Below are 16,328 nucleotides of genomic sequence, written 5' to 3' on the forward strand. Positions count from 1 at the left end.
GCGCGATTGAATTGGAGTTGATCCTCCAAACATGGCGACCGGCGTCCATAGCAACCCATAGTGACCGTCGAACGAACGTTCCCTTATGGTACACGCGCTTATCCGGTTGACGCCCCGAGCAAATGAGTTAATTTTCGTCCTTCACTTTTCTTGCATAAATATATTCAAATGTTTGGATCAACAAAAACGCTTAACCAGCTGTAAATAGTTAGTTTAACACGTGACCTCGGTCATTGAGATAGTTTCCCAGCAGGGGGCATACGTGTTGCGCCGCACGAGTAGGCTGACTTTTTTTTTTTTTATTAAGATTTTTCTTCTTTTTTGTTTATTTTTCGAAAACACTCACTTTTTACATAGAGTACTTACCTTAATGTATGAGATATAATATCAGAATTCCATTAAACAAAAGCTGATTTTTTTTTTTTTTATTAAGATTTTTCTTCTTTTTTGTATATTTTTCGAAAACACTCACTTTTTACATAGAGTACTTACCTTAATGTATGAAATATAATAACAGAATTCCATTAAACAAAAGCTGATTTTTTTTTTTTTTAGTCTAAAAAATTACAAAGTAAAAATCTAAAAGTAAAATAAAGTACACCATTAAAAAAGCATTTAAAACAAGTTTTCCTTTAATGACGCCAGTTGCTGACACTTGCATTGACTTCTAATACAAAGATCCAGTTAAAAATCTGAGTCTTTCCACAAAAGAACGGTTGTGTAATGTGATGAGGAGTGCATATAACTATGGGGTATGTGACCTGGCAATAAACATGTGTTGCGCGGTTTTTTTTAACAATTAAAAAAAAAAAAGCACAAAACTGTGAATGAAAGTGATTTCTTACAGGTTATACAAGCTATATAAATTCAAATAACAACGACGACAAAACGTTTTTTGTTTTTTTTATGTTTTGAAGGCCAATTTTATTTTGTAATTTTTAAATCAGTTTATTTGTTTTGTGGATTGCATTTACGACAAAATTACATTATGTACGCTAGATGAATAAATACACATACATACACATACACTAATGCTGAACAGGATTTCCATAGCTGTGATTAGCTGGGTTGGAACCCCCAAAACAACTGAACAACTCCTGAGAATGTTGTACAGGCAGGAAAAAATGATCTTAATTCTATTTCCTTTTATTGTCTTTCGGCATCTTTATTCTGTCGCCTGAACTGTGGGTATGTGGATATACCTACTGTGGCCAGGTTGCCTTCCATGCATCCTGCTTTGAGCCTTCTAGCAAGGATTCTGACAACTCTGCACATTTGCATTAGCACTGTAGCTACTGCACCAGCCTCTTTAACACTGCTTCACTGCAGAATAAAGTGTGCTAGACATGCAGCAAATATTTCCTTGAAACTTTAAGACACTGACTGCAAACGCTGCACATTTCCTTGATAAAATCTAGTTAGAAATGTATATATATATATATATATATATATATATATATATACACACACACACACACACACACACACACACACACACACACACACACATATATATATATATATATATATATATATATATACACACACACACACACACACACACACACACACACACACACATATATATATATATATATATATATATATATATAAATATACATACATGGATATCATATATATATATATATATATATATATATATATATATATATATATATATATATATACACACATACATGTATATCATATTAATATGTATATAATTTAACTTGTTTTAAAAAAAATGCATTTATTTTTAATTTGCCTTTAATTCATTTGAATTAAAAAAAATATTGATACACTGAAATGTTATTCATTTTAATATAAATGCAGCAACATGTTAAATTACATTAAAATATGTATGTTTCAAAAATGCTTATTGCTGACAGATAGAGCGTCAGAGTGGTAGAGCAGAGTTGTTCTGGGCCTGTTATCCAGTGATTTAACCATCCTGCGACATAAGCTAATATTTTCTAAACCTCATCAATGCATCATCAAATAGAACCATTCTATTCATTTCTCATTTAAGATGGAAATCCACGAGAATATTTTGTTTAAAAAAAACCCCTATATTAGATAGATACATACATAAATACCTTTTTTTAACTGACATTTGATAAGAAACATGTATTGTTTGTATTTGTGTTATGCAATGTGCTCCTCTATAATGCCCCTTTCCCATTTGCACTGAAAGCTGTTAATCTACTGGCAATGTTCCGTATTGGCGCCATGTGGGAAAAGGAGCCTGTGTCGATGTTCCATAAAAGTTGTTCCGTAAATTTCCTCACTCGCCAAGTATTATAATTCACAGGGAAATGCTGGTACAGCTGTGACTGGAATTGTGTGGGAATGGGAGCAGTAACATTGCCGTGAAGTAGGGGTGGAGACGAATCCAGATAAAGCGCAATTAGTAGGTTTTTATGAATATTTTTTTCGTACAAATATTAAAAGTTATTTGTTTTCGGGAAGAAAAAAAAAACATTCGGAAAAATGGTGAGTCCGATCCGAACCATAGTGCTCGGCTGCAAAGACGAGAAACAGAAACGCGTCCAGTCTCTACAAAGACAGGTCTTTCTATTCTTAAATTGGGTTGTTTAAATTCTTAAAAAATATTGCTCAGACCCTAGACGTGTCTTTTACAGTTAGGGGTGCGGTGCCGGGACATCAGGGACAAGCTCTTCCCTTGTCACCCGGCTGCACCACAGCACGGAGCCGGAGGGAGCGAGTGGACAGGGAGAGGTGGAACAGGTGGAGAACGCTCCTTCTCCGGAGACAGAGAGTGTAGGACAGGTTGAAAATGATCACACCGATGTATTAACTTTGGGTTTAGGGTTATTAAGTCTGGGGGGCGGGGACTCTGTCCCCTCTCAGTCAGCGGAGGGAACCAAGTCCGTCTCCCCGAGAAGCAGGGAGACGGGGATCAAATCGCCGGTCTAAAAAGGAAACCGATTTTGGTGTCTATTCTCGCGTGATATCAAACTCCTCTCGCGCGAGCATTACGTAATGTATCTGTAACAGTCATCTATCTTGGAACAGACTCCCACTCAGAACCTTTCTGTAAAGGAGGCCAATGTGGGAATAACTACCTACCGCCTGTGCCAGATTTTTTTTTATTCAGCAATGTTACGGATTCATATAGGAAAGGGGCAAATGTTGTTTCCGTTGTTGGTGGCGGGGTTCGCCTTTCCCGGCAAGAATGTAAAGCTCGGACACACAATATGTGAAAGGCAGTCACGGTGAATCTGATAACTCAGCGTAATTATTTGTGGTCAGTAAATTGTCTGATATGGGCGAACATTTCCAAAAAATATCCCTTTTCCTGGGTCAAGTGGGCAAGGAACAGGCAAGCAAGAAGAAGGCACCATTTCGAAATAACAATTTGGCCGTCTGAAGTCTTGGGACAGGCGTTCTGCACCGGGTTCAGGTTCAAAAACGACATCCGTCTTATTTCATTCTATGTTTTAAAACAGAGGGAAGCAGCGCTGGGGTATAAATTTGGTCAAAACCAAAATGAATGTCTGCCGCTTCCCTCAACTTTACTGGGTTTAATGCTACCTGTCAGCCACGGAAGCCCTACGGTGGGTGAAGTCGTTCAAGACACAGCTTTTCGTCAGCATGGACAACTTGGAATTCAAGGCATTTTTACTTTTCTCCCAACTGTTCTCCTCGCCCTCGGTCTCTTCTCCGCCTTTATCCTTTTCCTCTTCTTCGTCTTCTCCCTCGCTTTCTTCATCGCTGCGTTCATCTTTGTCCAACTGTGGCCAGAGGCAAACAAAAGGGTTGGATATTCATTACATATTTCAAAAGCAATTAACCAAAGCTATTTGGTCCCGTATTTGGCTTTGGAACGGATTCTCACCTTGCCCAAGGAGAGGAACTTGTAGGCCATGCGTAAGATGAGTCCAGCCCAAAAGATGTGGAGCGCTTGCAGCACCGTGAGCAGGATGTTAAAGAAGTAGTAACCCGCAAAGGGTTCAAAGACCTCCATGGACAGCACCAGGGTGGTGTGGATGATCCTGCGGTAGAAGTCATAAAAGTCCGTGAAGATAGGTTTATTCACAAGGCACTGGTTTTGCGTGACTGTTACATCTTCATGATTGGATAAGCCACGAGTCACGGGGGGAGAGGAAGTTCACCTGCTGGGAAAGACCACGAGGCGAGTCACAAGGAAGACCGACGCAAACACAACGAACATCCTGTCACAGGTCTTCCTCCATCCGGTGCCGTAGTTGAGCATCTTAGCAGACTAAAGGAATGCAAAGAATAAAAGAAGCTCAAAAAAAATAAATGCAATATGCCATGTGTGACGGTATGACAATAAAGATAGTTCATAGGAACCAAGAGGCAGGCTTTAATGAAGCAAAAGGGCAAATAGACATTGGCTGTGCACTGTAGCATGGGTAGGGTTCAGACACAGAACATATCCAGGAAAAACACCTTCACAGACATTTAGCAACATTAGATCAAATGGTTTTGGCTTCACTTTTCTGCTTTGCTCAACTTTTGGGTGACCTGTGGTCATTCAGGGCCGCAGGACATGCACACTGAGCCTATTACATCATCCCACAGTAGGATTCTTACTTTGCAACATCAGCCCGGCCTGATGACAGGCTGAATGACTTCCTCTAGCTGGACTAAAGGAAAGCCAATATTCACATGATTGGACATTGCTTAACATGACAAGCTTTCACACGTTACCTCGAGCACGATGTCAGAGGAGTCGTGCAGCAGCATGACAAGGGTGCCCACGCGAATGTAGTTAGCGCAGTAAGAGAAAGCCAGCAGAAAGATGGTGGCAAAGTGGTGGATCACCTGCTCCTTGAAGTCCTGTGAAGAGAGTAGCAACAGGGTTTCCTCGCCATGGATAAAATACTGTGTCGCTTCCGTGTGTCCTTCCTCGCCAAAGAACACAAATGAGGTAGATATTTACAATGGCCCTTTAACCTTTTTTCCTCTCCATCAGTTCCAGCCATGAAACCATGTGCAAAGTATTGTTTTATTCATTAAAGCAGAAGTGAACTTGGTGGAACTCATGAGTATGAAACATGAGCTGGATAAACACCATCAGAGACTTTGGGATCAGGTGGTTTTCTTCCATGTTGAAGTCATACTGTGCAGGATATTGCACAAGGATCCTCAGCTCTTTCTTAACATTGCTATAATGGTATTGGAAGCCATCTTGTGGGAGCCGTTGGGTCCAATAAATGCACAGAACAGCTCAGGACTATGAGGCCATTTGAAAAGAGCGGGTCCCACTGTTCTCTCATGACCATATTCCATGATGAGAAGGCCTATAAACATATGGCTGAACAAATTCAAGAGTGGTTTCATCCACCCCAAGAAGCAGACAACCAGCTCCCATGGCCTACATAATCCTCCAAAACCGTAACATCAATGGACCTCTATGGGAAGTTGAGAGGTTCTAAAACCAAGTGGCTTCCAAACGCCAACTCCTTCAAAGAACTGGAGGATTTTCTTCGTGAAAAACGGTGAAATATCCAACTACACACAGTTCCAGTACCAAGGCAAGGTCTAGGTCCAGAGGGACTCACCTTCCTTTTGACATCCACAGAGATCCGTAGGAGCAGTGAACAGTAGAAGCCCAGCTCCAGCATGTAGTACCAGTAATGGGCTCTTTCCATTGGCTGTTTTCACAATGCAGACCAAACACAAAATCAAACACTGCACTCATATAGTAACAATTTTATGGAGTTTTTAACTGTTTTTACTCCAAAATATCATTAACTGACAGTTAGATGTTGCTCTCACCTGGAGTGGATAATGGCTCCAACATTCTTTTTGGTCCCAGAACCACGGTCTCTAGAAAGAGACGAAAGACAGTTTTTTTTTGCTCCCATTATTTGAGCAGATTTGTTTAAAGTGTATATCAACCTGACTCATTGGCCAGAAAAGACTTTGTGGAGAATCCTGAAAAACATCGCAGTGGAGTACTTACATCGACTAAGCAGGCAAGTCCAGCCAAAAAGGCTGTGATATAGAAGATGAATCTCCAGCTGAAAACGAATGCAACAGCTTTACAAGTGACATCAACTCAAAGAGCAATGCAAAGCAACAACCTGCATTTTGACCTTTTTCCTTTTAAATTTCTACACCATTTCCTCCTCCCTGCGCTAACTTATGAACTGCACTGTAACATGGTATACATAATACTTTTCACATCTAAGGTCCGTTGGTAAATGACCGTTGCCCATCCCCCCCAGGGTTTTTCAAGGTCATGATCCTATCTTTTTACAATGGGCGGTGATGGAATAAATTTGGATATGTATTTGCAAGGCAGCCGTGTGCCAACTTTGCCGTCCCAACAAGGCCTTTCACGCTGCTGGGCAATTACAAACTGCAGCTGCACTATAAGCACAATAAGATATCATTGCAGTTCCCAAAATCAATAAAACGTACGCAGCTTCAGCAAACTTCTTGGCGTGGGAGGGCCGGTCTTGATTTCTACGACGTCGGAACCAGGTTTGAATCTGCTTCTGGGTCCGGCCGCACTGGGACATCAAGGTAACGATCTCACTCTGGAGCCAAGATGGACGGAAAAGGAGTGAGATTCAGAGCAGGGGGGATGACGGGAGACACCGCAAACGTGCGTCAGGAGGCGGCTGAAGTAATGACATGTAATAACTCTCAACGTGGCAACAAATCGTCAAGATGTCTCCCGGCACGGTCAGTCAGTTGGGCTGCGGTATGTCTGCCTGTGTTTCTGCTGTTGTGTCGATTCGCACGGAGGCGATTGCGGAAGAAAATTGGGGCCGCGGTGGAAGGCATAAGGCCGGTTCACAGCGTTCACATGGTGTGGATCACCGCTTTGCCCCTCGGCGTGGTTGGTGTCAGGGCTGAACAATTGATCGAATTCAAACCGACGCCGAACGCAATTTTCAAATCGCAAAGCCTGCGATTAAAAAAAATAATAGTAAAGAAGTGATGTTTTTTTATGTTACACAATCTAACCAATAGGGTCGACGGCAGTGGTGATGCTCACGCCAGCGATGAGGTGCGGTTGGCGTGCCAGAACAGTGTGTTTTTATTTTAATGGAATCGAAACTGTGCATAATGGGGACACTTTCTCCGTGCCGGTCCGCCTATAGCGATTGTTCTAACCCTCCGCGGGGCCCCCTGGTGAGATCCGGAGCCTCTTCGAGAATAATGCGTCTGTTTGTTTGTTTTTTTACTTTGCATTTTTTTATTTAATGAGTATAAAGCTGTCCCTGAGCACAATTGGATGTATGCGCGCAACATTTTAATAAAAAATAATACATTTGTGCTGAAACACTAAAACATTTTCGAATGTTAATTTTCAGACTAATTGAAGAATTACAAGGCTTGAAGTGAAATCAATCAGCTGATATTCTACTGAGATTGAAGGTTTTTTGATTTACAACTCAATAGTTAAATAAAGATATGTTATTCATATCAATTCATGCATCAATACATTTCATTATGACACGTAGGCCTGGCCTACAGGAAAGAACAGTTCATTTAATGACTGTGTCCAATGTTGTGTTGGTCATACTATAGAATGATTTAATGCTCGTGTTTAGTGAATAATACAGAAGATAAGGAACAAAAAAAAAAAAAAAAGCATACTAAATCGCAATCACATTATTGGTCGGACGTGAGCCCACTTATGGACTAAATGTTTACTGTTGACAAACACTTCTTACTCAGGACAGAAATGATCTGCAGGAGTGAGCGGGTGGTTGATTGATTTTAACTTGAAGGTTGTTTTTCATATTGTGGGTAAAAGACAATTTTGCGCAATTCAGCTTTTGAAAATGTCCTGCACTGTGTTGCATTCGCTGCACTTTTTCGATGAGATGAAGAGTGTTGATCGGGGTCGTTGGAAACAGGACGACGTCGGTCTCCCGGACTGAGAGGACGTTTATCTGCCACTGTGCGTCATTCACGCCGTACTGACCTGGGACGGCTGTCTGCTCTGCTTGGCGTAAAAGGACTCCAGCTTTGGAGAAGCCACTGCGGCGATTTGCAATCTGTTCTTTACCCCCAAACACCTGCCGATGGGAGGGGCACAAAACCTGTGGGCAAAGAGAACAAAGGGAGACTTACACAAATGTTGACAAAGCGCAGAGTCTGGGTGCCATTCTTAAAATGCATCCCATTGCCCTAGTACACAGTGTGTGCTTATACTGTAGGGTGGTGTTTGTTGCATGCAAACACCTTGGAACAGGGTTCCCCTGAGAGAGACTGTCACATGTGTGTGTGTGTGTGTGTGTGTGTGTGTGTGTGTGTGTGTGTGTGTGTGTGTGTGTGTGTGTGTGTGTGTGTGTGTGTGTGTGTGTGTGTGTGTGCGTGCGTGTAGGATGGGGGCAGGGTCGGCGGGTTAGCACAACATACACCAGAGCTACACAATGCCTTCCTGTGTACGGCTGAACTTTCAGACGCTAAGCAAATTTGGTGTTTGAATTTGCTTCAGCCATATTTGTTTCCATTCACTGGAGCCCCAACCCGGAGAATCCCCAGGGACAGCGAGCTGCTGTCCGTGCACCATTAGCTCCCAACACCTTCCCCTCTCGCTCGCTCTCTGCAGTATCTTTAACGTTTTACGTAAGTAGCACCGCGAGGTTTTCGTCATGTAATTGCAACTTCAGATGGAATAACACTTTATTTAATCCCCGCGGGAAATTGAGGACATCATGTCTAATTCCGATATAACCATTTGAGGAAAACAACGTATTGCATGTGAATATACAGTATGCGTTGGTGTTCTTTCCAATGGTTTGAAGAACACTTTCATAAACTTCCTCCGTTTCATTGCATTTTCTTATCCTCTGCTTTTCTCTCTTGCTGAGAGATTTGTTTCTATTGTCGATAATGATGAATCATTTGTGATAATAATGCCATCCAATATTGTTTTCGCTATTTCACAATTAGGAATTAAGTCAAGTGTTTGATACACCTCCTCTTCTGCTGAGGAGGGGGAGTTGTTTTTTTTGTTGCTGGGTCTTTATGAAACACAAAGGCAAATCAGGTTCAGGGCAGAGCCCAAACTGTGGTGTCCACCTACCTCTCAAACACACAGCGCAGGGCCACGAAGCCCAGGGCTAGAGGCAGAGCCACCAGGAGGTCTTGGGGTCGAGGGCGCTCAGAGTCCTGCAGCTGCCCCATGTCCTCCCAGGTCACGCCCGGAGGAAGCCAGTACTCCTGCTTCCACGGGTCTGGGAGGAGGTCCATTCCACTCGGGATGAAGAGCTGGAAACACAGAGAGGGCAGTGAACAGGAACTAGAACAAGAGGCTCTCTGCTCTCCCTCCCTCCCTCTCTCCCTCTCTCCCTCTCCCTCTCTCCCTCTCTCTCCCTCTCTCTCCCTCTCTCTCTCTCTCTCTCTCTGACGTGTAAGGGTGTCTGATGTGAAGTGATGATACCCGTGTGAGATAGGCCATGACAATGACCTGATAAAATCTTCAGTGCAGCTTAAACAACGTCACTGTGAAGTTGTCATGTGCATATATATATATATATATATATATATATATATATATATATATATATATATAGAGAGAGAGAGCGAGAGAGAGAGAGAGAGAGAGAGAGAGAGAGAGAGAGAGAGAGAGAGAGAGAGAGAGAGAGAGAGAGAGAGAGACAGAGAGAGAGAGAGAGAGAGAGAGAGAGAGAGAGCGAGAGAGAGAGAGAGGTTTCGGTCTTCAAAATGTGATCTACTACTACAGGTTGGTAAAATGGTTTTAGAAACGTGACTCTACTTATCTCACATTTCAGTTACTGTTGAAACAAGATGTGAACACTTTTCCACATCGTAACAATTCATATTTCTATCGACATTATGATTTCCATATATCTGGTGATCTAGTGTAAAAAAAAAACAAAAAAAAAACGTAAAAAAATAAAATAAATAAAAAAAAGCTCACCTGTGGATTTCTCTAAGAGGAATATGACCGGGAAACTGGTGCAAATGAAGCTCGACTCCCGGACAGTCAAGAGATGTGTGCGCGTCCCCGGCGACTGGGCCCGACCTACCGGGGCAGGTGATGCGGCTCGGCTGCGAGGGGGCGCGGCTACGGCTGCACGGGGGCGGGTCTGGGCGACGGCGTCGACGAGGCCGACGCGGAGACGAGCTGCTATCGATACGAATCAATTTCATTGACGACAGTCCGACGTGAGGGACACCTTCAGTTCAGACGTGAACCATGAACCTGTATGATCCATAAGAAATATGCGGCGTTGATTGCCCGAATGCGGGAAAAATAATCATAATCCGTACATGAAATGATTTTTTTTTTGTTTTGTTTCGATGATGTGTGTTGAAGGCGTGTTTCTAGACATTTGTACTTTTTTTTTGTGCGCACACTACCGGTGTGTTTTTCTCGTTCCGCTTGTTAACTTTTATGTAGGCCTATGCTAATTAAAAGTACAGATTTAGTATACTAGTCATCATATGCTGTGTTTTAATTGTAGAAAGATTAACCTAACTTTAACTTTTTAGTACGCTTGCTAAAAGTGTGTTCCTTTGGTCAATATCTACCAAAAATACACAAAAATATATTAATGATATATTTAAGCACATCTTGAGCACAGTGTCTAACACGGTAAGTACAACTTAAGTGGTTTCCTTTTAACTCTCAGAGTATATTAACTGTGACTACAAAAAAGTATACTAAATATACTAATGGTACTTACAGATCACACACTTAATTATACTTTTTTTTCCAAATGTGAGTCCAAGCAGGACCAGAGCATTATGACAGCGGTATAAACTTTAACCTTTCACTTTTGTTTACCTATGAAGTGATCCAGGAGAAAATTGGGTGACGTTAGAATGAGAGTCAACAGCTTTTGCTACTGGGAGAGCAGTCTGGAATGACAGGGAATGGGAAATAATTCAGGAGATACGGCCTGCCCGTTGACACACTTCTAAATGACATTTTAGACCGCACATAAACAGACACCCTTCCCCCTACCTTGAATCTCCCCCAGCCACAAAACACACACTCGCACACACGCACGCACACGCCCTCCTCTATGCGTTGTGATGATCGGGAGACGAGGAAACAGGCTCCCGTCTGCTGATAGCATCGTCGCTTCTCAGAGCTTTCTCCTTTCCTTATTGTCACACACACACACACACGCACACACACACACACACACACACACACACACACACACACACACACACACACACACACAGATATGCACGCACACACACACACACACACACACACACACACACACAGATATGCACGCACACACACACACACACACACACACACACACACACACACACAGATATGCACGCACACACACACACACACACACACGCACACACACACACACACGCACACACACACACACACGCACGCACACACACACACACGCACGCACACACACACACACACAGATATGCACGCACACACACACACGCACACACACACACACGCACGCACACACACACACACACACGCACACGCACGCACACACACACAGATATGCACGCACACACACACGCACACAGATATGCACGCACACACACACACACACACACACGCACACACACGCACACACACACGCACACGCACGCACACACACACACACAGATATGCACGCACACACACACGCACGCACACACACACGCACACACACACGCACGCACACACACACACACACAGATATGCACGCGCACACACACACACACACACACATAGGTTAATCTTACTGTGTTGCTTTGTACTTGTTTTGAGAAGTGCATAAACACCCAGTATGATTGCCGTGTGTGTGTGTGTGTGTGTGTGTGTGTGTGTGTGTGTGTGTGTGTGTGCGCGCGTGTGTGTGCGCGTGTGCGTGTGCGTGCAGTTTTGCAAACGCGCTACTAAATGGGCGTGGTTTTGAGGACACGTATTTACCTGCTTGGCCTTAGTGTGATTATAAACACAACTGGACAGCCGTAATTGTCTCCTCGGAGGATAAAACGTGTGTTTGTCTGAATGAATGGGCCGTTGTCGGAGCTGCTGGCACCACCACTAATGGGACTCCACTTTTGGGAGTTGCCTTTGTTCTCCATTCTGGTCGCTGTTGGAAGTGCCAATTAGGCACATTTTCACCCGCCAAACGCTTCGCGCACTAAGAGGGTCGGGAGCGCGGAGGTCGACCTCTACCCACAGTTAACGGCGATCATTTTACACAGCTGAGAGGTTGCGCTTATATGTTAATCTTGTGGTTTTTTTTTACTCTACCTATTCATTTTGGAGTTTGGAAAACGATGATATATGTGTGTTTACAAAGGACCAACTATATAGAAGAAAAAAAAAAATGAAGGTAACCAGGAAAGTACACAATACAATCTGAAAGCTGTTTCTGTGTAAAAAAATAAATAAACAGTGACAGTTGCTTAATATATAGAATAGAGAAGTGGGCGGAGTTATAAACGGGGTCTCATGTCGGGCGCCGAGGCTACGGCAACACGTTCACATTCAGATTAAAAAACAAGCAAATAGTATAATATATAACATTACTGTGCGATTATCTGGCTAATGGACGCCGCACAGAAGAATTTAAACGATAGAGTGGCTAAAATTAAATATACCTGCATGGTGACGGCTGGTAATTACGCAGGTGTTGGTGCACTACCGTAAACGTCCACTAGAGATCAGTAGTGGTAAGGGTTACTATTGCTGGGCACTTTAGTCACAGTTGACCAAATGTATTTAATGTTATATATTTATTTCTACATAAATGTAAATATAAAACAAATACATTTCTCTTTTTTTTTTTTAACATAGATATTACTGCCTTTGCTCGAGCTCTTTTACATTTTGAAAACAAAAAAAGACAATGAAACTGATCTGATTAAAAAATAAAAAATAAACAAACAGGCAGCATAACGTCACCACGGGGAGGATTTAATCCCTTATTTTGGCATCACAAGATCACCATGTGCGATAAAACGAGGGCCATGGACTCTTAAGGCCCTCTCATCAGGGGGGCCTTTAAATCACTCCAGTGTGTGCTCATGTTTCATCAGGGCCGATGTGCCCGAGTGAGGACCAGTGCTGGTGAGTTAACTCTCTTTTCTTTTTACGAGCCTCCAATTGATTATGCAATTGATTATATTTGCGCTAAATTTCACTGATATTGATCTAAGGGCAACGCCGGGGACAGCCTCCCTTTGAATTAAAGTTAATGGGTGTGTGTGTGTGTGTGTGTGTGTGTGTGTGTGTGTGTGTGTGTGTGTGTGTGTGTGTGTGTGTGTGTGTGTGTGTCTGTGTGCGTGCGTGCGTGCGTGCGTGCGTGCGGGAAACTAAAGAAATAAACCTTGCCAGCAACAATGACTGACAAAAGCTTTTATTTCGTTACAAAACAAAATTCCATCTAAGGGAAAACTTGCTTTTAACAAAAGTTAGAAATACGTAACGAAAGTGAACAACATCCGGGATTTTGACCACATACAAATCATTTGGTATTATTTTGAAATGACACAGTAATGTTGATGTAATTACATGAATGGGTTATATCATCGACCCGTTGAAATTTAACAGTCAAAACGAACCTGTTTCTGCAAACATTTACAAAATGATACACTTTCAAATCCAGGTTGCGAAGGTGGAAACAATACAGTTACATTCAGCAAAAGGAGCAGTGAAAGAAGAACTACAGTTTAACCTGCATCACCAACTACAAAATACTTTATTTGTTTCCCATGAAAGGCACTGTTGACCTGATTTCACTGCGAGAAGTCTAAAGCTGAAAGTGAGGAAAACGGTATCATTTAGACCTATATTATATTATATTATATTATATTATATTGTGCTATCTGCGATAGCAAACAATCCTTCACACCGCATGTGAAAAAAGGTCTTTAAAGGGATGACAACATTTATTCATAAGCCCGTAACTTGATATAGTGTTGTAGCATCTCCTGCGGCTCAGAGATGTGCACTTTACAGGCAGAGAAATATTCAGTAGAAAAGGAAATTAGTCAAAAATTATTTGGAAAAAAGACTGATTGAGCACTTGTCTCAACCCTAACCCTAACCCTAACCCTAACTCTAACCCTGACCTTGACCCTAACCCTGTGCCTTTAACTACAGGGGCTGTTAAAGTAACTTTTTTGTCCAAATAAAAAGTCGTTTTACCTGAGGCTTATCTTTAAATGTGGTGAAAATCTCAGGCAAAAATATCCAGCAGAACACTTTCCTGAGCTGATGTTATATTACTCATGCTGAATAGAGTCAGACTTCTACGATATCTTTTAAGACCTCTGGTCCATTTGTCATTTGTAAAAAGATGCCCCACTATGGAGGCCACCTTAGAGGTTTTATTTCAAATGTTAAAGTTTGACATATTTTCAACAAGTAAAAATTCATACACTTACAACTTCTCCTTACTTCCCAATCTATAATGTGTAATAAGTGTTGTTCTCCCTTAACTACCTCCACTGGTACTTCCTAAACACATGTCATATCCCTCTCATTCGATGCCTCCCGCTCACTCAGTGGTAGTAGTAGTCTGGGAGTCGTCAAAGAACAACACAAATCTAAAATGAAACAAAGACTCATTCTACTGGTCCAACACTGCATCTCCATCTCTTCCCTGCTTCCCTGGTTCAAGCATGTTAATTCATCTTCATGTGAAATTTGTCATAAAAACATATAGACCCCCCCTTACCTTTTGTTTCAATTATTCCTTTCTTCTTTCTTCCCCTGGCTGATTCCTACCCAGTGCATTTTCTAAAGGGAATGGTTGCGAAGCCTGTATAGTAACGTTAACAGACCTGAGACGCAGCTAGTCTATAACAAAATATGCTGTTTACATGTTATCAGGTCAAATAACAAAATTATTAAAAACTTAAAGAGGAATAAAACACTGGTGTTAGCCCGGAAAATGCATCTTGTGGATAGATTGTAAAAAGGATAGAGCAGAATGGCAGTGGGTGACTCTGCCATTGAGACGTAGCCATTGGTATCAGATGATATCATAGTACCTCCTTTGAGGAACTATGATATCGCTTGGGATGGGGCCAAAGTGTGACGGTTTCTCTCACTGCATTATGTTAAAAACAAAATTTGGGAATCAAGACCGGAATAAATGCTTGTCTTTATACGGGGGGAATACAAAGATGCTAACATTAAAAAAAAAATAGTGTGTTTTATTACTCTTTAAATATTACAACGAAGAGAAAAAAAAAGGCATGGAAGGTATCTAATGTCTACTTCTCATTACAAACCGCCCCACTTCTACTCGTCACCTACCCCTTCACCCCATCCGCCCCTCCCTCCGTCTACACCAGCGCGTAGTCAAACTGCCCCCTGTCCAGCCCCTCCTTGTGGTCCGTCCACGAGGCCGCCGGCATGCTGCTGTAAGGGTCCAGTAGGATGCGAACGCAGCGCACGAGGAGGAAGAGCAGCAGGAGCAGCAGCAGGCCCACGAAGCAGAGGGCGGTTCCCTGCTCGCCGTGCACCACGGGCTGCTGCATTGTGGGTACTCTGGGAAACCCCGCTGGAGCGGGGGACGAGAGTTCGTAGTCCACCACCCAGTAGTTAGTGTCACTCATCTCGGCGGGAGTTGGAGAGACTGGTATTCTTAGAAAAGGCTGAGACTGTGTCCGAAAAGCAGCAGAAACAGAAACGCTTCACAACAACTTTGAAAGGTCAGATATTTGAACCTAATCAAGAGGTGAGAACAGAAGCAACAATGCAACTGATTCCAACATTTTTTTTTACCGGATTTGAATAATACGCCGCTGTCCAAAGCACGGTTTCAAAAAACCCAGTCAGGGCAACAAATGAATAAACTCTCTAGTGAATGTTGCAGCATGCTGGGACGTGCTCATGGAACCCTAATTAAATTGAACAGGGCTGTGTTCTGGTGTCTTCTCTCCCACCGGAGAACGCCTCCGTCAAGAGGAACTGGCAACAAATAATGCCGAGGGGATGTTGCCTGGGCAATATCAATAGAGTAATGGATAATATTTCATGTACGATCTATAGCTTTATGGTTGCAGATATACTAGATCGTACTGTGCTGGAGGAACATGATGTTTTTAGACCGCTCTGCATCCATCTGGAAACTCTTCATTCTTCTGGTTATTCACCGCAGATGTTTTAAGCTGATTTTCCAGGCGGTGGATCGCTCCGCGGACCATCTGAGGGGGGTCAAGAAAACACTAAGCATGAGTAAACGTTGCCTGTACAAATACCAGAAGTTTAAAACATGACCCCGTTGCGGCGTCTTCCCCGGTCGACATCCGACTGAGATCTGTGTCTGGGAACCGAGTCGCTTCCTTTTGACCCTTTTGACCTTTTGAAATAAATCAAACAGTAATTATGTTTTAAAATAAATGAC

At 42.6% G+C, this 16,328-nt stretch overlaps 2 protein-coding genes across 2 annotated transcripts; both read right to left on the reverse strand.

The window, feature by feature from the left end:
* Nucleotides 1-3,551: 3,551 nt before the first annotated feature.
* LOC307237975 (ceramide synthase 2-like) lies at nucleotides 3,552-9,210 on the reverse strand (the record flags this gene model as incomplete). The annotated part of the gene is made up of 10 exons (XM_080010793.1): nucleotides 3,552-3,755; nucleotides 3,860-4,016; nucleotides 4,137-4,246; nucleotides 4,699-4,827; nucleotides 5,553-5,645; nucleotides 5,770-5,820; nucleotides 5,957-6,014; nucleotides 6,418-6,536; nucleotides 7,937-8,054; nucleotides 9,044-9,210. The coding sequence occupies 10 exons, from the start codon at nucleotides 9,208-9,210 to the stop codon at nucleotides 3,552-3,554; spliced, it is 1,206 nt and encodes a 401-aa protein (XP_079866919.1).
* Nucleotides 9,211-15,264: 6,054 nt separating this feature from the next.
* On the reverse strand, nucleotides 15,265-15,537 carry ctxn1 (cortexin 1; the record flags this gene model as incomplete). The annotated part of the gene is made up of 1 exon (XM_080010909.1): nucleotides 15,265-15,537. The coding sequence occupies one exon, from the start codon at nucleotides 15,535-15,537 to the stop codon at nucleotides 15,265-15,267; it is 273 nt and encodes a 90-aa protein (XP_079867035.1).
* Between the last annotated feature and the right edge of the window lie 791 nt (nucleotides 15,538-16,328).

Source organism: Zeus faber, assembly GCF_960531495.2.
Source record: "Zeus faber genome assembly, chromosome: 12".
Lineage (NCBI taxonomy): Eukaryota > Metazoa > Chordata > Actinopteri > Zeiformes > Zeidae > Zeus > Zeus faber.